Below are 23,300 nucleotides of genomic sequence, written 5' to 3'. Positions count from 1 at the left end.
CATGAATATGATATTTGAGGAGTTTGTAAGTAAACCATTTTTTACTTACCAAATGTGTGGTCTCTTTCTATGTTGAGGGGAAGTGGGAAATTTTGGAAGAAACTTAGAAGGGAATATGATAAACTAACAGCCTATATTTCCACACTCTACTTTGCTGCAAGTTTTGTGATTTTAAATCTCTGCTGGGTCTCTCTCACCAAACCTGGATCTATGCATCCAAGGAATTCTCATTTTATTCTTTTACCAAATTACTCAGAAACCAACAGTCTTTGCATCTCCAATGTTTTGATCTCTGGTGTTTAATTTATGCTTTAAATGTTGTATTCAGCATAAATCTGTTTAAATAAATAAGCCTGCCACCAAGCAATGCCTGACTGGCAGGGACTTTTTCCAGGCAGAGACAGAAATTCTTTCCCTGCAATTGCGTCTTTCAGCTGGAGATTCCAGAGACTAAATTTGGGACCTTCTACGTGCAAAACAGGTGCTCTCAGCATTGGTCTAAGCTTCCCTCCTTGATTTTGTTGGTTACAGAGTGAAAATCTGTAGACAGACAACTGGGTGGAGGCTCAGCAAACCTGTAAAGACTGTGTGCAGTGCTGCCATCTGGAGGCCATAAATAATAATACCTCTTCTGATTTTAGTTGCAGTGTTAGGATTACAACAAATATTATCTTGGGTTGTGTGAATTCTCAGACTCCTGCCATAGTGGACGCTGCTTGTGTTTTACCAAGCTGAAACTAACAGCAGAAGCGCAAGCCGTATATTATCAGAGCAAGTCAGATGGTACATTTTGGAGAAGGGTAGGAGAGGTGGTGGGGGCAGACGTAAGCCCCACCACCACCATGGCTTGTCTATATTTTAACATTATCTAGCTGTTAATCCCATTCCGATTAGACCAGAGTAGTCCACACTCACACACAGTGGCGTAGCGTGGGGGTGCAGGGGGGGCCGGCCGCACCGGGCGCAACATCTGGGGGGGGCGTGCTCGCACTCGCAGCTCTCTGCCCCTGCTAAAATCCACAGGTTAGGGGGCGCAAATTACTTGCCTTGCCCCGGGTGCTGACAACCCACGCTACGCCACTGCTCACACATATTTGAATTTGTATACTAGGAGCAACTCTGTTATTTCCCATTTATACCAGTAGGGATTTTCTTTCCTTCCTGGACCTGCCTTCTAAATTGTTGACTCCATTATGCTACAAATCCACCTAACAGTTACCTCGTTCAACCCACATTTTATCAGTTTCTCTGCAAGAATATAATGGGGGACTTTATCAAAAGCCTTACTGAGATCAAGATACGCTATATCCCCAGCATTCCCCTGATCCACCAAGCTGGTTACCCCATCAAAAAAGAAATGAGGTTTGTCTGACATGACTTAGTCTTAATAATCACAGCTTCCTTTTCGAAGTGCTCTTAAGTTTGTTTGTTGTTTAATGATTTTATTAGGTTTTTCAATTTTATCATATTTCACACAAAAGGGGGGGGGAATAGAATATAAATCCCCAAATCCCCCCATGACTTCCCTCAACTACCTTTTCTGGTGCTTTATCTCACCCTGCTTATTAGTTATTTCTTATTCTTTAAGATAATTATTACTCTTTTCTTATCATTCTAACTCATATTTCTATTTCTACATTTATTTTATTAGTTTGTTTTGTTGGGTGCAAGTGTTTAATCAAACCCTGCAAGTGTGTCCACTTCTTTACATTGATTCTGTAGATATAATAATAATAATAATAATAATAATAATAATAATAATAATAATAATAATTTATACCCTGCCCATCTGGCTGAGTTTCCCCAGCCACTCTGGGCGGCTCCCAATCGAGTGTTAAAAACAATGCAGCATTAAATATTAAAAACTTCCCTAAACAGGGCTGCTTCAGATGTCTTTTAAAAATAGGATAGCTGCTTATTTCCTTGTCATCTGATGTACATAAATGGTTCCCAGTCCTTCTTAAAATCTCTTAAGCTTTTGATAGCATTGACATGGTATCCTCCTGAGGTGGGACTTGGAGGTGCTCTGCTACATAGGCGCCGACTCCATGGGGCTTGAGGGGGCCCGAGCCCCCTCAAAAATTCGTTTGGGGGGCTCTGCCCCCCCCAATAATCTCCGGCGCCCCTCCAGCAGAGCGCCACCGCCGCCCCTCCCCCAGCCCAAAATGCACAGGGTCGGGCTGCATGCCTCCTGCCCTCCCTCCCGAGCAACAGCTCCACCCAATTTCCTTCGGAGCTGATTAATAGGCGCAGCACGCTCTCCCCTATTCGCTCACGAGGAGGCGGCGCCACTTTATCTGCATATTCATGAGCTTATTTATTATTCATGAGCTTTCGCGGGCTCCTCCAATATTTTTTATAAGTCGGCGCCCCTGCTGTGCTACCTTGGTTGTGGTCCTGCCTCTGAGACCGAGTCCAGAGAGCAGCATTGGGCGAATGCTTTCCAGTCCCCTGGAGGTGGCGTTATGGGGTGCTACAGGGCACTCCCTTATTCCCAATGCTATTGAATATCTACATGAAGCTGCTGGGAGTGGCCATTAGGAGTTTTGGGGCAAGGTCTGATGAGTATGCTGATGACACTCAGCTGTCTTTTTCCATCTGACTCAGGAGAGGAAAGACAAGCTGAGCTTGAAGCCTGACAATTTCATTTCATTTATTTATTTACGGCTATTAGCCCATAAATGAAGCCTGACAAGATGGAGGCACAGTAGGTGAGTGGCTCCTGCGTCCAAGAAACTGCTCAGTTGCCTCTCTTGTGTGGGGTTGCACTCCCCTGAAGGTGCAGGTTCACAGTCTGCGGGTGCTTTGTCCCTGGAGGTCCAGGCAGCCTCAGTGGCTACGACCATTCCTGGACTGGAAAATCTTGGCCACAGGAGCCCGTGCACTGGTTACTTCCAGACTTGCTGCAATGCACTCCTTACCGGGCATTTCTTGTGCTTGATCTGGATGTTGCAGTTAGTGCCTAATGCTGTGGCACAATTGCTGACAGGAATGAGACCCCCATCTGCATATTACTGCTCACAGACCTCCACTGCTTGCCAATTTGCTACCAGGCTAAGTTCAGTGTGTTACTATTAGTACATAAAGCCTTCAACAGCTTGGGACCAGTTTACTTGCAAGATCTATGCCCACTTGACTGCTTCAGTCTGCAGAACTTGCACGGTTGTGGTTGGCATCCTTCTGTCTTGGAATACTCGCTCTGCATCTGTAAGAAGCATAGCTGTCAACTTACAGATTTGAAAATATGGGACCAGCAGCCTCAAAAATAAGGGATCAGCAGCCAAAATAAGGGATGTTCCGAACACAGGTATGTTCAAGTTCTGAGCCCCTCCGAGTCAAAGGTAGAAAGCCCAACCAGCAGCCAAACGAAGCCTCAAGCGGTGGTTCCCACAGCGCAGCAACCCGGCAAAGGGGATGCAGCAAGGAAAACCACTGTCATCTCTCCGCTGGGAAGCGCTGAGCAAAGGTGAGTCCCCAGGCAACACGGTCGATTTGATCAGCACAAGGCATACAAGCTCCACCCCCCCAGTCGTTCTTAGACTCCTTATTGGGTGAGCAATGCAGACAAGCAACACAGTTGGAACCTCCCTCCTCCCTGGCCGGCAGGGAGGGAGGGAGAGGAGCTGCTTCCTTTGCAACCCGGAAAATTTAAGGGACATCATCAATAAGGGACAGCAGCGGGACACGGCCCTGGGATGAGGGACTGCCCCGTCAAATAAGGGACGCTTGACAGCTATGGTAAGAAATCAGTTTTTGTGTGTGACAGCATCCACACTTCGGAACTCCCTGCCTATTGACATCAGAGATGCCTTCACTGTACTCTTTTTAATGCCTGGTGAAAACAGATTTGTTTAGGTTAGGCAAGCCCATCAGGACGTGTAGAATGTTGACATGTGCTTTAATCTGGGTTTTAGTTTGGGATTGATTTTAATTATGTTTTGAATGTTTTAAACAGTTGATTTCACAGCTTTCTACTGATTCTTATGCTTTTTGTAAACCACTTTAAGGTTTTATTACAATCAAGCAGTATCTAAATCTTGTGAAATAAAAAAATAAATCCACATAGAACCAAAATTATGTTTTAAAGAACTTCCTATCCCCACACTGTTGTTGGGGGGTGGGGATATCCCAACTGATGTTGCAAAATCTGCTGTTGAAACTGTAAGAGAGGCTGGGCAGCCCTTGCTGGCAATTGTAATTCTTGCATTTTATTATAATGTAAGCTCCCCTGGAATCCTTGGAAGAAAGACAGGTTAGAAATTCTCTCATAAGGAAAAATTGCGACTGGAGACTTAAAAAGCATTAGTTAGCAACCTGGGAGCAGACGTTGTCTGCCCAAGGAAGTTGCTTGTTTGTGTGCAGGTGTCATTCGGAATAAATAACAAGATAACTTCTCTTTCAAGTGTATTTCTAAAATTCTTCTGCAATAAGACAGCTACCTTAAGATCTTGTATAGAATGCAATTAGAAGCTAATTTTGGTCCTCTATCCCTTTAAGAATCCCTTGCCCTTCCCTGTGGAACCAACTGGCCATAACATTCCTCAACAGTTATAAGGCTGAAGTATCTGACGAAGTGTATAATACACACGAAAGCTCATACCTTGAAAACTTATATTGAGTTGATCTTTAAGGTGCCACTGGAATTATTAAAAAAGATATTTTCATCTTGTTATTTATTATGACTATGACAGATCAACATGGCCTTCCATGGTGTCATTCATAGTTGACCTCTCCCATGCACACTGTCTTAGGCAACTTATTCCAGTTTTCAACTTCAGCTTTTAATCTCAAAACGTTCTGTTTATCACGTTTATCACAGCTGATTCCTCTGTTCATCTTGATTGCAATCGGAGGGACCGGCCTGTGCACCATGCGCCTTGCTCTTCGCAACCCTGATGTCAGGTAAGTGCCACCCCTCAGGGCAGGATCAGCCCTTGGCATGGTGCTGACAACTGCCATCCCCGCAAAACCACGTCACGTGCTCCCTGCCTCCCAGTGGCCCCTGGGTGTCCTTCACTGATGGATGCCAGGCAGCGCTTTTGAATGGGACCTCAGCTGGACTCCCATCCGTGGCAGCTGCCCACTACTTTACGCAACTCAGAATTCATCACAGGGATCCGTGGCCTGAGAGGATGGGAGTGAGCTTGGCTTCTTTTCAGAAGCGACACTGCCACTGAAGAGCGTCTGGGGACCCAGTGGCAGGGACTGGTGGCCTGGCTGGGCTAGGCTGATAAGCACCCTTCCAAGCTCCTTGGGGGCAGAGCTTTTGCCACTTAAGTGTTGCATCTTAAAGCGCCACCTGAATAAAATATGACCTGCTGTGCTCCAGAGGTAGTATAATAATAATAATAATAATAATAATAATAATAATAATAATAATAATATCTGAAGAAGGTATCTGAAGAAGTGTGCATGCACACGAAAGCTCATACCAAGAACTAACTTAGTTGGTCTTTAAGGTGCTACTAGAAGGAATTTTTTTTATTTTAATAATAATAATAGTAGTAGTAGTAGTAGTTATAAAACAAATGATAAAACTACAGTAAAACATGAGCGTCAGCTTCTTAACTTTAGAGTAAGAAAACCAACCATATAAGGATTGCCATTCCTCAGCCGAGTTGTATCCAAGGCATTGCAATGAGCGGTACAGCATAGCTAAAAGGGTATTTGGGAAGAGAGTAAAGCCAATTAACTGTCTGGGCAGAAAGCACAAAGTCTATCAGGAACCTGTCATGGATAAAGTGTAGGATTGGGTTGCCAGCATCGAGTTCTGTCCAGCACTGCCTCACCAACTTGCCGCTGTCTCTGGTACAAGGCAGTGAGAAGCTGCCCTTACATTTAGGTAACTGTGTGTTAACTGGCTTTAATGGGCTTTTAAATACTTGGGGTACGGTGGCCTTTTTTTACATCCCACATTAGAAAAGAAGTGTGCTCTTCTGGTGGCACTGAGGAGGCCATGGTTGTTAAATTTGGTGGGAACCATGTGCCAAGAGTTGGGCAGAGCGTTACGCTTTATGCTGTATGTTTTTCTTCTTCTTCCAAAGATGTACTCCTTGCTGTCTGCCTCTTGTCACGTTTCTCTGCCTGGCTGGGACAAAAAGAGCAACCCAGAGCCTTGGAACAAGCTGTGACCCAACAACCAGTACAAGGTATGGTAGGAAATACTTAACTAGGGTTATGATGCTGGTTATCTTATAGGCCAGGGATGGGGAGCCTGGTGTCCAGCAGAGATTGTTGGGACTCCAACTCCCATCAGCCCCATCCCTGAAATCTACGGAAGATGGGCTAATAATAATAATAATAATAATAATAATAATAATGGCCACTTGGTGGGAGGAATAATAAGCTTCAGCTTTGGAAGCCTGGTGTGTGTGATCACAGCATTTGGGGTTGGACTAGATGACCCTTGGGTTCCTTCTATGATTCTTCATTCTCCTCTCCAGTTCAATCTTCTAAACTCTGACTGAATAAGCAGGATAGATCCCTGAGTTTATGCCATTGACTTGTGGTTCTTCCTGCAAAATTGCTTTTAAACCCATTAAAGTTGAATGATTAGAGATCCTTTCCTGCCACTTCCGAGTCACCTTCAATGGTAGCCCCACGTAGAGCGCATGGTAGTAGTCCAAGCTGGAGATAATGCTTAACTGTCCTGCCCTCTTTCAGTTCTATGTGGTGAATGCAGACTATGACAAGCTGAAAAAAGGAGCGCCCAGATATCTGAAGAGCAAATGAATCTGGGCGCTATAGTTTGGGTCTTTGGGTTTGATGCTTTTGTAACTGGATCGGTAATGGCTTTTAGTCAAATACAATAAATAAATGATTGATTGATTGATTGATTGATTGACTGACTGACTGACTGACTGACTGACTGATTGGTGGAAAAGTGCTTTTTCACTGAGATGCTAACTTTCTCTCTGCATGCCATTCCTTGAACAGCAAAGATAAGGCTTGCTTTCATTGCTCTGTTCATTTGTGCATTTGACTAGTGTTATGTGGAGGGAAATGCATGGGCTGGGCTGAAAAATGTCCCCCTCCTGCCCCCTTGGGTGTCTGGTGTGGCCTTCACAGATATAGACACAACTTGGGGGAGGGTGTTTTGGCTGCTGAGCTGCGCCCCCCCCCATTGTGAGGGCTGAGGGTGTGATGGTGATGCCTCCCCAGCTGCTGCCATTGTCTGTGGGTTGACTGTGATGCCACAAAAACATAAATGTGGACCAAGGCGCAAGCCTCAGGCAGTTGCCCTCCCCAGAGAGAAATGGGCAGCTCGGTGGCACTCAGCCCTGGTGGTCTCCTGCCCCGTGGCAGCAAGCTGACAAGCGGAAGGAGGCAATCGCCTGGTGCTGGGATGCTGTGGAGCAAGGAGAAGGCAAGTACAAAGTTGACTTGCTGGTGGGATCGCTACCTGAAGGCGACGGATATTCAGCTCTGAAGCTGGTTGATGTCTGGCAATGGACCTGGCGAGGCTGCAGCTGCTGGGTGGTTGTTGGAAGAGTTTGCGTTCAGGCTAGTGGATGCTGTGAGGCTACGCTGGCTGAGATGGATGCAAAGTGGTTTGGAAGCCTTGTATGTTAACAGACAGCCAAACAGAGGAGGAGTCTGGGGGGGACGCTGTTGGATGGGGGCCATCCCACTCACCTCTTTGCCTTTGCCTTACAGGGATGTCTGGAGCCGGTGAGGTTTTCCCCAAGTCCAAAGTCATGAAGAGAACCGAAGGACGTCCCTATTTACATTGGAGAAATGAACGTGAAATACTGGCAGCGAACAATGGACAAGGCAGTGGCCGTACCTGAGAGAAGGAGCTTTGAAGGAAGACTGCAGGCAGACATCTGCTGCATTGCAAGTGATGGGGCAGTGGGGAGAGAGAAGAAAATGAGGGAGGAAACATTAGGCCACATTAGGCGCACCGTCCATTGGAAGTGCTATGAAGACGCTTTGAACAGGAATGGCTTCCCCTCAGGGATTCTGGGAACTGTAGGTGGTTAAGGGGACAGAGAGTTGTTAGGCGGGTTAGGTTTAGGCTTAGGCTTAGGCTTAGGCTTAGGGTTAGGGTTAGGAGTAGGGTAGGGGTAGGGTTGAGCTGGGGTAGTGTTAGTGTTAGGGTTAGGGTTCCCTTCTTGTCCGGGAACTCTGGGAATTGTAGCTCTAGTTAAGGGTTAAGGGTTAGCGTTAGGTTTAGCGTCAGGGGTAGGGGTAGAGTTCCCTTTTTTGCCAGGGAACTCTGGGAATTGTAGCTCTTGGAGGGGAACAGGGGGTCTCCTAACAACTCTCTGCACCCTTTTCAAACTATAGCTCCCAGATTCTTTGGGGGAAGAAGCCATGAGTGTTTAAAGTGGCTTCATAGCACATGAAATGGTGTGGATGTGGCCCTGGCCTCCCTCACCCCACTGCCCCTTATTACTGAGGAATTGAAAAGATTTCCCCATGCAAATCTCCCGGAAACAATGTATTTCATCCGGAAAACTATTTAATAAAGATTACTTTTTATTAAAACCTTTGACTGTGTTTGAATGCCTCTTAAAATGCCTGTGCAGACCACTTTCTTAGGCAGGTTTGTCAGCAGCGCTGTGATTTTGCTAGCCCCCACTGCCAAAAGAGACCCAGCAAAGAGGCTTGTAGCAGCCGTCCCCAACTTGGTGCCTTCCAGATGTTGTTGGCCCAACTCCCATCATCTCTGGCCGCTGGCTATGCCGATGGGAGTTGGATTCCAACAGCATCTGCATTGCTATCCTGTGCAAACGAACCTGTTTGCCTGGGATTTTTGGGTGGGCTGGAAGGTGAAGGGAATTTTGTTGCTGCTGCTGCAGGTGAAAGTCCAGGTGGTTCATGGAGCGTGCTCTGCTTTTATCTGTTTTGCATGAGCAATGTTGGATCGGTTTTATTATGGTATATTACGCACATACGTAATTAACCAGTGCAGCAACCTGAAAGCACACATTATACTCTGTATGAACATCCTAGGTTGGTCGTAATAAATTATGTTTCCTTCTGGCCTTGTGAGTTTTGTTCTCATGGGCTGAAACATGCAGTTCTTTCCCTGAGTTGCAAATCAGGAAAATCCAAGTTTGCATCTTGCCTCTGCTCTGCCACTCTCCATCTGCAAAATGAATATTTTAATGCTGACACCTCTGTAAACATTGCAACAGATTGTGTATGTGAAACCCTTTGAACAGTTAAAAAAATGCTATGTAAATATTAGAAGTTTTTATAGTTTTGGTCTGAAAAAAGAGTCCTGGAGAACTTGAAAGCTCGTTTGCTATTTTGCCAGATTTCCATAGGTCCTCAGCTCCTGGAGGAAGGGGACTTTCCTCTTATGCTCTACACAGGACTAGGCACACAGAAGCTGCTTAATATAGAATAAAGATCATTCTACTGTGGCTTCCTATTTTCACTAGAATGGCAAGATAAAAATTATCTAACAAACAATAATAATAAATCCATATACAGCCATGCTAATTTTTCAAGTTGCTTTGCTTCCCCTGCCATTTATAAATATTTTTATTTGATCTATTGAGATTAAAAAGAAATAACAAACAAAAGGGTTATCCAGAGGAAAGAAAATGGTAATATTTGTTACATCGCATCACAATACGTTATTCTTGCATTTCTAATTTAGCGTACCATTCATTTTCGTTTTCTTTTGTTAATTTTCATCAATATTATATTCTCTTATAATTATCCATCATACCACAGAAGTCATTCAAGGCCTGCCACTGACGTCATGTACAAAAAATACCTTAAGGATTACTGTAATAACATGACGTCACTGCCATTTATAAATAAATGTGTGTGTATATATAATTTACATGATTTACATTTTACCCTTCCAGAGGGAATTCAGGATGGAAGACATGGCAAAGAGAGGGTATTAAAAACAGTTCAAGACATTCTCCACCAGCGACCTCAAGTTTGCCAGGAACGATGCTTCCTTCTTTCTGCCACCAAAAGCCTGAGTAAGCAGGAATGTTTCAAAATCCCTCCTGAAAGTCAGCAGCCAGGAAGGCATTGTGCAAACAACCCGTCATGGCTGCGCCAGGCGGTGCCACCACCACCAAGGCCTCGCCGGCTGCCTGCGGGGTCTGAGAGGTGGTGGCCCAAACCGGCAGGCAGGCAGGCAGGCAAGCTGCCCCGGGAGGCGTCACGATCCCGCCCCAGCCCGCCAGGGGCTGCTGCGCTCCTCAGGCATTTCTGAGTCGGGCGCAGCCGGGCAAGAACGGGTTAACTGAAACCGCAGCTGGGCGGGGGAGGGCGAGATTTTGGGGGGGGAGGCGGAGCCTGCGAAGAGGCCAGGCTTGGCTTCGTCCAATGGGAAGGGAGGAGGCGATGGCCAGAGCAGGCAGGGCGCGCGCGCAACCGGCGGGGATCGATGCGCTCCCGTCTGCGGCGCCTGCAAATGGCCCGGGAGGGGGGCCGCCGCCTCCGCCTCCGCCGCTGCCCGCTCGGGTCTCCGCCCGAGGCGCCGCCGTAGCTGCCGGCTTCCCGCGGGGGCGCCTGCCTGCCCAGCGCCGAGGCTCCTCGGGAGAAAGCGCGCGGCGGGGGTCGAGCCGGAGGCGGATTCCGGCCCCGCTGACGTCAGGCGCGCACGTGGGACCGGGACCCGAGGGGGGGGCGGATCTCGCTCGGCTTCGTCGCTCGCTCGCTCGCCCGGGCGGCAGCAGCAGCAGCAGCAGCACAGCGGGAGCTGGAGCGGGAGGAGTGCGCGCTGGGCCCGGGCGCCATGGCGCAGCCCCTGCAGAAGTGCCGCGCGGAGTGGCAAGCCCTGGAGGAGGAATTCCAGCAGCTCCAGGTAAGGCGGGCGCGCTTGGGCTCCGGGCGAACCCGCCGCCGCCCTTCGCGGGTGCTGTTCCTCCCGCTGCTCTTTTGCGGCGATCTCCGCTGCTGCGTAATCCGGACGGAGCGGGATCCCCGGGGAAGCCTCGCCTTTGGTGCGGCGGCAGAAGGGGCGCCGTCTCCGCCCCTGCGTAACTGGGCGCCATCGGGGCAGGGCGAGGGCTTCCCGGGGGGCCAATGCAAGCCAATGCCGGGTGGCGGAAGGGAGCCGGCCCGGGTTCGGCGCGCCTGCCGTGCTGTCATTCAAATAGGCTCCTTCTGCGCGGTCTGGGTGCAGAGGTTTTTCGTAGGATGTTCTTGCTGCGCGAGGGATGCGCTTCTTTCGCCTGCTCGGGGAGCCCGCGGGGTTCCGGGGTTCCCCCTGGGAAGGGCGCCCTTTGCAGTGCCAGCCCCGGGGGTTCTCGGGGCCAGATCGGCGGGGAGGGGGCGCCGGTGGCTGCGGGGAAGCGAGCGGTGCTTCCGGGTTGCGCGCTTTAAGCGAACTGGCGGGGGCGGAGGAGCAAGAGGTTAGGGGGCCCGGGGGGGGTGCTGGTGGCCTCGAGCAGCCACCAGCACCAGCACGGTCGGAAAGGGGCCTTCGCGTCCCAGAATCCTTTCCAATGTCGTAGCTTTGCGGGGAATCCCAGGGTGGTCGCCCCAGCACCTCCGGGGACCTTTCAAAGGAATGGGAGGGAGGGGGGTAACTCCCCAGCCCATCTCTACTGACGCATCTCAGAGCTCCTTTACTAAACTGCAATCCTTCCTTTCTGGCGGCGCCGCCTTGCTCTTCTGCGATGCTCTGTTTTGTTTTGTTTTTTCCCTTAGGGAGCTCCAAGAGAAAGAGAATAGCATTTTTGCACGGGGGAGAGGAAGAAGCCTTTCCATTGCCAATCCTCCCCGCCCCCTGGAGATTTTACACATCATTGGTACAGCCACCACTTCCAAGTCAGGGGAAGAAGTACCGTATTTTTTGCTCCATAACACTCCCTTTTTACCTCCTAGAAAGTAAGGGGAAATGTCTGTGCGTGTTATGGAGGGAATGCCTACGGGTGGCGGGGGGGGGGGGATCTGCTGCAGTCGTGAGCAGAGGATCCATGGTTCCCCTTCCTTCCCTCCTCCGTGGCTCGCTTTGAAACAGCAAAGTGGGAGAAGAGCCACTGAGTGGGGAGGAGAGAGGGACAGAGAGCCTGGTTACAAAGCACGGATCCACATAGATCCTCAGGATTTTTGCACTGGGTCACCCCAAATTCACCATCACATCACATAGCATGTCCATGGCTACAACTTGCACCAAAAAAATCACGCACCCACTGTTGCCTGGGGCCGCAGTGGTGCAAAAACGTGGTTACAAAGCATGGATCCACATGGATCCTCAGGATTTTTGCATTGGGCTACCCCAAACTCACTGTCAGATCACATGTCTGTGGCCACAGCATGAACCACAAAAATCATACATCCACTGTTTCGTTTAGAATATTTTTTTTCTTCTTTTCCTCCTCTAAAAACTATGTGCATGTTATGGTCGGGTGCGTGTTATAGAGCGAAAAATACGGTAATTTCCCCCCTAGGAAAATGGGCCATAGTGATAGACCATCTTCCCTGCATGCAGAAGGCCCCAATTTCAGCCCATTGTTGGGAATGTCCCCTGCTTGAGTCCCTGGAGAGTTGCTGCCAGTCAGTGTTGGTGCAACTGAAGGCAACTTCCGATGTACTTGGGATCTTGTTGCCATTTAGGGGCAGGCAAACTGGAGCAGGTTTAGAGGAGAGCAGCAAAGATGCTCACTGACCTGGAAAGCAGCTGCTGTGAGGGCAGGTAAAGGTAAAGGGACCCCTGACCATTAAGTCCAGTCGTGGACGACTCGGGGGTGGCAGCGCTCATCTCGCTTTACTGGCCAAGGGAGCCGGCGTTTGTCCACAGACAGCTTCCAGGTCATGTGGCCAGCATGACTAAGCCACTTCTGGCGAACCAGAGCAGCACACGGAAATGCTATTTACCTTCCCACCAGAGCGGTACCTATTTATCTACTTGCATTTTGACGTGCTTTCGAACTGCTAGGCTGGCAGGAGCTGGGACCGAGCAACCGGAGCTCACCCTGTCGCGGGGATTTGAACCGCCAACCTTCTGATCGGCAACCCTAGGCTCAGTGGTTTAGACCACAGCACCACCCACGTCCTGTGAGGGCAGGTAAAACCAGCCAAAGGTGTTTAGCCCAGAGAAGAGATGACTGAAGGGTGGAGGAGGCAAAGTCTCGTTCTCTGTTGCTCCAGAGGACAGAATTGGATCTAATAGGCAGAAGTTACAAGAGGGAAGATTTTGTTTGAACATTGTGAGAAACATCTTGAGAGTGAGAGCAGTTCATCAAGGACATGGGTAGGCAAACTAAGGCCCAGGGGCCGGATCTGGTCCAATCACCTTCTAAATCCAGCCCACGGACGGCCTGGGAATCAGCGTGTGTTTTACATGAGTAGAATGTGTCCTTTTATTTAAAACGCATCTCTGGGTTATTTGTGGGGCATAGAAATTCATTCATTCCCCCCCTTAAAATTTAAGTTATAATAGGTTAAGAATATAGAGTAAAGATAAATGAAAGAGGGTAAGGATTTGCTGAAAGGACTTTGTAAACGGGAATAAAAAAAGGGGAGGTGTGAGGAGGTCAAGGAAATAAGCAAATGAACCTAAAGATATTGAAAAATGGATTATTTCTTTTTTAAGATATCTTTTTCCCCCTTTTTTCTTCTTTTTCTACTTTTTGAATCTCTGGTTTTTTTTTGTTTTTTTTATCACACTGTTTTTCTTTTGTGTAAAATCTCAATAAACATTTTATATATTAAAAAAAAAAATTAGTCCAGCCCCCCACAAGGTCTGAGGGGCAGTGGACCTGCGCCCCTGCTGAAAACGTTTGCTGGCCCCTGATCAAGGAGGCATTGTTCCTTAGAGGAGGGTGGGGCTCCCTGGGGCTGAAGGGTCTTCAGGCAGAGGCTGGCCAGGCCCCAGTTGGAGACACTTTAGCTCCTTCGTTGCCTGCATTGGGCAGGAGGTGGACTAGAGGGGTCACAGCGGTTATGCTCTTGAGCAGCAACAGAGACAGATTTAAACAGCCATTATTCATGGCGACTGTTTCTGGAACTGTCAGTGGTATGTGATACTTCGCTGCCTAATTTTATTCTACACAATTGCTTTAAAGTTGAAGATTCAATTTTACGTTATTATTATTTTTAATCGCTTTAACTTCTTTGCACCTCTTTCTCTCTCTTTAAATGAATGTTTTCTCTTTTTTTCTTTGCAAATCGCTTAGAGGACTTAAGTCGAGTAAGGTATATAAAATTTGTTGGGTAGATAAATAAAAAACGAAGAAGGGGCTGCTCCAAGGTTTTTGCAGTCCAAAATTCAAGTGCAGGGAGCAGAGGCTGAAGAGTAAATGGGGAAAAGATTCTTTATTTCAGAGGTCTGTATTTATGCTTAGTTTCAAGAAGGGACAGAGCCTCTTCCCCCGTGTCTGCCTGTCTCTCCAAGGAGGTGGAGATGGGGCTGATCCATCCTCCTAAGGACAAGGAACTGGCTTGTATCTGAGGGAGAAAGAGGAGCCAGCCCATATCCTCCTCCTGTGTCCTTTCTGCAAGGCTTCCTTTAGGTCAGTGGGGGGGGGACTGATGTCATTGGACTTCGACTCCCATCTTCCCTTGCCGCTGGACATGCTGGCTGGGACTGGTGGGAATTGGAGGGTGCCAGAGTTGTGCAGGTTGTTTTAGCCAATGCTTTGGGCGGTGAGAGAGGGAGGGGCTTGGCAATGGGGGCCGGAGGAGAGGCTGGTTTGCTGCGAGGCTGCAGTTGCCAGTGCCAACAGCAGATTATGCACCTGCTCTCCTATGTGGGTGGTGGTGAAACAGCCCACAATTGCTCTCCCTCTTTTCTTTCTCTGCAGTCTGAGTCTATCTCATAGCATAGGAAAGATTCAATTGGTCTACAAATGTCTTAAAGCTTTTCTATTAGTATAGAAAGCCCTTTCAGGACCCATGACTGAGTTACTGTATTTTTTGCTCTATAAGACTCACTTTCCTCCTCCTAAAAAGTAAGGGGAAATGTGTGTGCGTCTTATGGAGTGAATGCAGGCTGCGCAGCTATCCCAGAAGCCAGAACAGCAAGAGGGATCGCTGCTTTCACTGCACAGCGATCCCTCTTGCTGTTCTGGTTTCTGAGATTCAGAATATTTTTTTTCTTGTTTTCCTCCTCCAAAAACTAGGTGCATCTTGTGGTCTGGTGCGTCTTATAGAGCGAAAAATACGGTACTTCCTGACCTCTAGAGCATCTTGCCAGTGCCATCACTGTACACCAAAGGGGCTTTAAAAATTAGAAGTAAAACCCATAATGTATGTTTGGGTTAAACCGGGATCTGAAATAGTGGTCAAACGACTCCCAACAGGTATATGCACGTTTGCAACCCGCAGTGGCGCATCTGCGCACGTGCGGGTTGTGATTTAGCGCTTCTGCACATGTGCGACTGCCAAAACCTTGAAGTAACCTGTTCCGGTACTTCCGGGTTTTGGTCGGTGCGTAACCCGAAAAAACGCAACCTGAAGCGGCTGTAACCCGAGGTGTGACTGTATGACTGTACTGCACAAGGACGTGCTGTAAAACGATAGACAGTAAAACCCAGCTGGTGGTTTGATTCAGCAGGTGCTGAGAAACTGCCTTGAAAACCATGTAAACATCTGGGAGAAGAAAAAGACCTGGCACCAAAAGTGAAGCCGAGTGGGTGCCAGGCAGGTCCCCTGGGAAGGGAGCAGGTGCCACCACAGAAAAGGCTTATTGCTTTTGCCTGCTTTGCTTCACTTGGCAGGGATGCCCGGGGCGGGGGGGGGGGGAGCCTGCCTTCTAACAGCTCTGTCTCGCTCAATATTCCTCCTTACCAGGTTTGGAGAATATTGCTTATTGCAATAGCAACAAGCCCCAAACTCACATTCCTTCTTGGGCAGCCTTGGGCCAGAGGCAAACGTGAGTGGAGCAAGAAATGTAAACGTTACCTTTATATATACAACCTCTGCTACCTTGTGGGATGCCTTTGGGAGGAGCCAAGGCGAAGGAGTAAAATCTACACAAATCTGGATGGCGCACCTTGCAGCAACTCCTGCATCCCAAATATATTACTCTGCTATTCTTTGGACCACATCAGCAAGGCTGAGGAGGGGTCCTTGTTGTCTAGAAAGCCTGTCCAGGCTTGTGCCCTGGAGAAGTCACTTTGGTGCTGCTATCACAACCGTTTGGCTTCGTTTCCTCTTGAGACAAACAGATGGCAACAACAACGTCATAGATTTAGCGGCAATTCCAGTCAGGCAAGAGCATTTGAGGAGGCTGGGAAGAAGGGCTGTACCTTGCAGAGAGTCCCACAGGCAAGGGAGAAGAACCTGGAGGACCTCACTGACGTGTTGAGGGTGGCCCAGTTGAGCTCCCACTGAAGATGTGGTTGGCACAGGGTGAGGTGATCCAGTAACAGATTTCCTTACTTATTAACATTTGCAAGATAACTGTTTGCGGGATGTTGGAAGAGTAGGCTGAGAATGGAGCTCTTGGTGGAACCTGAGAGGGCGTTCTGTTTGTCAAAGCTAACAGCCTATCAGATACCTAGTGTTAAGTGCAAATAAATAAATTACAGACGTTTGGGAAACCTGTAGTGGTTGGCATGACAAACACCGCTATGACATCCCTGTCCAGATTTTGAATGCTTTGGTTTGGTTGTGAGCCAATTGTAGACCTATCAGCTCCCCTTTCCCCTGACCTGCAGTTTCAAACCAGCATTAGCGTTACTCCAGGTTTGCAAGGCTGTCATAAGGGCTGCAGGGCAGGGGTGGCCAAGGTGGTGCCCTCCGTATGCTTTTGACCTCTCATCTCCCACCAGCTGTAATCAGCACAGTCAATAGACAGGACCCAGGGGTGATGGAGGTCCAGGAACCTCCAGAAGGCTACAAGCCCATCATTCTTGGCTTGTGTGGGTTGAAGCACATAATCATAAGGACTAGGAACACAAGAAGAGCCTGCTGGGTCAGGCCGATGACTCATCTGGCCCAGCTTCCTTACCTCACAGTGGCCAACCAAAGGCCTGTGGGAAACCAGCAAGGAGGACCAGAGTGGAACAGCAGCTCTGTCCCCGCTTGTGATCCAGCAGTTGGTGCTGAGAGGCTGTACTGCCTGTCATGGTGTAGCTAGAACATAGCCATTGCGGCAAGCACCTGTTGATAGGCCTCTCCTCTATAAATGTGTCTAGTCTGCTTTTAAAGCCACCCAAGTTGGTGGCCAGGGACGTGGGTGGCGCTATGGGTTAAACCACAGAGCCTAGGACTTGCCGATCAGAAGGTCGGCGGTTCGAATCCCTGCCATGGGATGAGCTCCCGTTGCTCGGTCCCTGCTCCTGCCAACCTAGCAGTTCGAAAGCACGTCAAAGTGCAAGTAGATAAATCGTTACCGCTCTGGCGGGAAGGTAAATGGCATTTCCGTGCGCTGCTCTGGTTTGCCAGAAGCGGCTTAGTCCTGCTGGCCACATGACCTGGAAGCTGTACGCCAGCTCCCTCTGCCAGTAAAGCGAGATGAGAGCCACAACCCCAGAGTCGGCCACGACTGGACCTAATGGTCAGGGGTTCCTTTACCTTTAAGTTGGTGGCCATCCCTGCCTTTTGTGGAAGCGAATTCCATCATTTCACTAAGCACCACATTATGAAGTCCTTTCTTTCATCTGTCCCTGCATCTTGGGTGTCCCAGATAAGAACTGGTCGGATTCTATGGCTTTACATCCTTCTGCAAAATCGCAGCACATGCACTCATGCTTATTGTGGTTCCAAGCAGGGCACATGATGTATCCCATGACTCTTAGCTACACTGGATCTGTTTTGCCTCTTCCTGCATCGGAACATGCTTGTTTTTCAAAACAGCTCCGGGACCCAGGAGAGCAGAGCCACGCAGTTAGGCACCTTAAACATTAGCAGGCTCCTGGCAAAGCTGCTCAGCTGCTGTTGCCCTTTGCCAGTTATTTCTCTTGTGGATCAATTTCGGCCTTGTGCCCCACCTCCATCTGACAGGGAACTTTCTTTTGAGGCCACTGATCACGTTTCTTCTGCCCTGCCAAGGTTTTGTGCTTGTGAAGTGAAACCCACTCAGGTGATTTTGTGTGTGAGTCACAGGGTGCCCCTCTTTGTGGGTGGGTGGGTGGGTGGTGGTGTTGAGCTCTGCGCCCCTTACCCCCAGTAAGTAGAAGCAACATAAATTGTTGAAAAATCAAAGCAAATCCATGTCATTGTGTTTTATACAAGTTGTAAGATCCTTGTGATAGTGGGCTTTGAGTTATGCTGACGCAGGAATTTTACTTGTACCTTGTAAGTAGAATCTATTTATAACCCTGTCCTTGAAACAGAACTTAACCAGGGTGGCTTATATAGCAGACTAAAGGGAGAGATACAGTCAGAAGGCACATGAGGCTGCTGCCTTGCTGGAGCTAATCAGGTCTGGATCTGGTCAGTTCCTGGATGGGGGACCATCTGAGAAGCACATGGATCCACTGGGTTCCGTGCAGGAAGAAAGGATTGAAATGTAGGAAAGTAAATAAATAAAAGCACCACAAATACAAAGCAGCAGATCAAAATATCAGGATAAGTCCATGATTGGACTGAAATTTGCAATCAAGACTCTGAGAAAATAAAAAGGGCTTTGCTAGGTGTCCAAAGGATATCAATGTAAGCCTCCCTGGAGGACAGTGTTTCATAAACAGAGGGGCCACCACTAAGCTGGACGTGTTGCCTCCCACTGCATTTTGAGTGCCCTTGGTGGCTATGTTGAAACCAACAAAGGCTTGGTTTCTTTTCTGGCTTCTCTTGCTGTGTGTCTCTGTCGTTGGCGAGCATCTAAATTGCGGGTGGGCAATGAAACCATGGCAAAGCAAGACTGTTGGGTTCTTCCACAATGCCAAACCATAGTTAAGGCAAGCTGTGGTTTGTAAGCCAACAGCTAACTATGGTTTCACATAACAGTTTGTTGGCAGAAATCAAGCCATGGTTGGTTCACTGGCCTGGGTGTACCTGTTTGAACAAACCATATTGAGGCTAAACAAACCATGGCTTAGCCTTTGGTGTGGACAGGCTCATGCAGAGATAGGTGGCCCTACTCTGCCAAGGGTTTTAAAGATAACTGCTTTGGACTTAACTTGTGTAAACAGTCCCTTGCCTGGTGGACAATAGGAGAACAAGCTTAGTTCTTTAGGGCTGGTGAACAGCCCCGTGATTTTCCCTCTTCCTCCATGGTGCCCTGAGTACTTGCTTTTATTTCTTGAATTTGTATCCTGCCTTTCCTCTTGAAGGAGCCCAGGGTAGTTATGTAAGACAGGTGGTGGATGTGGGCATATGAGTGCCCTGTAGGTGTGGCAAAAAATGACTGCACTGATTGGCTTGCGCACGGAACTCTTTTGACGCTCACTGATGTGGGCGTCAAAAATACCTAATTACTTTCAGATACAAACTGACAACCTTTCTCCCCTATGTCTCCCTTTTTCCTGACTCTTGAATTTTATCGTCCTCCTTACCTTCCTGTCTATCTGATTGAAAACAGGATTTTCAATCATTTCCCAGAGTTCTAAAACCATTAACAGGGATTTAATTTAGTTAAAGATTCTAAACCAGGAAGATTCTTCCTGTTAGCCCTGTAGTACCGAAAAGAATGGGATGCGAGTGGCGCTGTGGTCTGAACCACAGAACCTAGGGCTTGCTAATCGGAAGGTCAGCGGTTTCAATCCCCACGACGGGGTGAGCTCCCGTTGCTCGGTTCCAGCTCCTGCCAACCTAGCAGTTCGAAAGCACGTCAAAGTGCAAGTAGATAAATAGGTACCACTCCGGCGGGAAGGTAAACAGTGTTTCCGTGTGCTGCTCTGGTTCGCCAGAAGCAGCTTAGTCATGCTGGCCACGTAAAGTGAGATGAGCGCCACAACCCCAGAGTCATCCACAAGCAGGGGTCCTTTACTGAAAAGAATGAGACACTCTATTTTTGAAAATGTCATGTTTTTGTTTTAATTTCAACGTTTCCCTTCATTTCTGTTTTTTAAAAAGAATATTTATGGACTCTTTCAGTAAAAAAAAAAATGCATATGGCCACATATAGTTCTATTTTTATTGCTATAGATAATGAAGTGTTTTAAATTATTAATATGGGGAGGGGTCTTACTTCTGCAACATACTTTGGCCTGCTAATGTCCTGACTTCCAAATAATGTTTATTATTATTATTATTATTATTATTAATATTATTATTAGTGAATATAAATAAGTAAAGCAGCACTTAGAAGAGAATTTTGAGCTGCTGTATAGAGTCTTTCTCTGGATATTTAAGAACATATGTTGGGGGTCACAAACCCTTTTCAACCAGTGGGCACATCTCAAATTTTGAGAGAGTGCTGTGGGCGCCAGACACAACATGGCTTCCATGGGAGGCTGGCATAAAACAAATATCCCATTTGGGAAATTTTCTAGAATTTCCATGCTAGGGAAGACTTTCCCTATTTTTGTTTTTATTTTATTATCACAGCTTGTAACAAACCTATGTAACAACAAATAAACATAAACTGCAAACCAAGACAAAAGCAGCTGGTAGTTCCTTCTGTCAAGAGAATTGCAATAGATCGCCTGGTATCTTCATAGACCTGTGAAAGACAGACAGTGATAATTTGAGTCCTTATTCCAGTAGATCTCTCCACAAGTTTCCATGCGTTTGAGCTGGCCTTTTCGTTTGGTCTTTGTGGCACATAAGGGAAATAAGTGGTAGCCATACTGCATAAAAAGACAAAGTGTTTGATTTGCCTCTGGCTGTGACAAATTAACTTTTCAGCCAGGGCAACAGACCAGACTTGTGCATACTAAGAGTGCAGCGATAGTCCTATGCACGGGGCCAGTACAGTGGTACCTTGGGTTAATAACTTAATTTGCTCCGGAGGTCCATTCTTAACCTGAAACTGTTCTTAACCTGAAGTACCGCTTTGGCTAATGGGGCCTCCCACTGCTGCTGCCGTGAGATTTCTGTTCTCATCCTGAAGCAAAGTTCTTAACTCGAGGTACTATTTCTGGGTTAGCAGAGTCTGTAATCTGAAGTGTCTGTAATCCGAGGTACCACTGTATTCGGCAATTTCTAGCCAAGGCATTTCCGCATCACAGGGCTGAAAACTAGTACAATGAGACAGAATTCTAGGAGGGAGTTGATGCTGAGCAGACAGGAGTATAACCAGAGGTTGGCAACCTAAGGCCTATGGGCCGGAAGCGGCTACGGAGGGTCGTTTAACTGGCCCATGAACCACCCCTGAACCACCCGCCCGCTCAGCAAGTCCCCACACCGTGCTGTGCCGCTTAAGCGGCTCCAGAAATCGCTTCTGCAAATGCTGGAAATCACATCTGCACATGTCCGCGGTGCCGGAAATCATGTCTAGCGCATGCCGAGACACTGAAAATTGCTTCTGCGCAGGCGCGATTTCCGGCACCGCGGACATGCACAGATGCAATTTTTGGTGCCACGCTGCACCGGCCCGGCCCACTGAGAATCTCTGCGGGAGTGATCAGGCCCATGCCTGGTAAGCCTTGCCGACCCCTGAGTATAACTCTCAACGCAATACATGCCACAAATGCTGGTCTTCTCTTGTCACTCGCTCAGTTTTACTCGGGAGCAGGGCTGGCACCAGCAGCCAACTGCAGACACCCTCGGTGGACGCCAGGTGATGAGTCCCCCTACAGCGTGTGCCCGGCTGTGTGCACCACCCCCCATTTTGAAATGTCCCTCCTTGTGCCAGAGCTCAACTTAGCACTGCTGGAGTTTTAGGTTGGTGGGCAGGGGCTCCCAATATTGGCAAGGCCCCCCCCCTAAGCCCTGGCCCTGGCAGTGCCTTCTTCTGTGCCTCCAAATCTGCTGCGTAAGCAAGGGTGCCCGTCTTTGGCATGCAGAGTTACAGCGTCTGCAGGAAATTCCACGTTGCCTTGCAGCTAAACCCTTGGAATGAGCCTGCCCTTTGGAAGATGACGCCTTCCCCAGCGTCGCCCCCAGTCATTTATCCACCTCAATGAGAACAGCCGCTCTCGAGTGCTTGACCTTTCAATAACATGCAAATAAAACTTTGCAATCAAACCTTCATTTTGTTTCGTTTCAAGGGGTGCTGGTGTGGATTTGATCTGTTCAACTGATCCACTTTGTCTGGTGAAGGAGTTCAGTCTTGGTTAAGCAGCTGAACTGGATCTGGGTTCAGATTACTTGAAATGGTCTCTCCACCATGCCCCCCCCTTTTTTTATCAGCAAGTTGGTTTTATTGCAACTGCAAGCATCAAAAGTGCTGTCTGCAAAAGTAAAAGGAGAAAGGGTTTTCGTTAATGTTTAATAGGCCTTTTATTAAGTAACTGGCTTGTGCCTTCCTAATTTCATTTCCTGTTCTGTTGAACTGGGTGCTGGGCAAGGGGGTGGCATTCTGTTCTTTATTACGCCCCTCTGGTTGTTTTTAGTGGGATTTTGCTGAGAGGTAGGGCCCGTTTTGAGGAAATAAGAGTCAGGCTCATCATTGGCCCATTTAGCCCAGTGTTGCGTGCACTGACTGGCAGCAGTGGCACTGCACACTTTTAGGCAGGATCTTCCCAACCCCACCAGGAGGTTCTGGCGATTGGGCTTGAGACCTTCTGCACCCACAGCAGGTGCTTTGCCTCTTGACTAGGCCCTTCATTGGGGTCCTGTCTGTGTTGGAAGTGCTTCACGACCCTGGCCACCCCTTTCCCAGGGAGTGATAAGAAGGAGATCTGCAGGGTTATCGATTGTCTTTCATTCGGAAGGCCCCAGGTTCAGTTCTCCAGGTAGGACTGGGAATGTCCCCAGTGTGGAATTCTGGGGAGCTGCTGCCAGTCTGTGTAGGCGGCACTGAGCTAGATGAGCAAGTGATCTGACTCTATATAACAAGGTGGCTTTCTACATTCCTCTCCATCTAGTTCAGTGTTTCCCAAGCTTGGGACTCCAGCTGTTTTTGGACTATATGCCGAAGAAGGCAGACGGAGCCTGTCAGGCTCCATTGCGGGGCACCCTCCGTCTTGGGGAGTCGGTGGGCTTGCTTAGCTGGGTGGGGGCAGGAGCCTTCCTAACCCCCAGCTGAGCAGCGGGCCGGGTCCAACTGCATTGGCCTTGGCCTGCGAGGCACAGGGGTGAAAGCGTCCCCTGGCACCTTACAGGCTGGGGCCAATGCAACTTGTTTCAACATTGCAGTATATTGCCAAACCACGATGTTGGACTGGTGATACACTACAGTGTTGAAAGCCTATTCACAGCCAAGTGGGGATTCAAATCCTGGCCTCCCACGTCCTGGTCGAGCCCTCCAACTGCCACACTGCCTCCTTGCATGAGGCGTATTGGGGATGCTGGTGTAACGGGATGGCACAATTCCTTTTGCTTGCACACCCACTTCCCAAAGATCTAAGGTACTTTTGAAGCAGAGATGGGGAGCCTGAGGC

General features: G+C 48.4%; 1 protein-coding gene across 3 annotated transcripts in view; it reads left to right on the top strand.

Annotated features, from left to right (window-relative positions):
• Positions 1-10,336: 10,336 nt before the first annotated feature.
• TMEM120B (transmembrane protein 120B) overlaps positions 10,337-23,300 on the top strand; it is a 30,148-nt gene continuing 17,184 nt past the window's right edge. The window contains exon 1 of one of the 3 annotated variants that reach the window (XM_083476466.1): positions 10,337-10,783. In XM_083476466.1, coding sequence (XP_083332592.1) covers positions 10,715-10,783 — 69 coding nt within the window. In that variant the 5' untranslated portion in view covers positions 10,337-10,714. Of the gene's footprint in view, positions 10,784-17,692; positions 17,954-23,300 lie in introns of those variants that run through there. The other 2 variants (XR_014519428.1, XM_083476465.1) reach the window with 2 other exon arrangements.

Source organism: Podarcis liolepis (genome assembly GCF_965112155.1).
Source record: "Podarcis liolepis genome assembly, chromosome: 15".
Taxonomy (NCBI): domain Eukaryota; kingdom Metazoa; phylum Chordata; class Lepidosauria; order Squamata; family Lacertidae; genus Podarcis; species Podarcis liolepis.
This window is presented reverse-complemented; position numbering and strand designations above follow the sequence as displayed.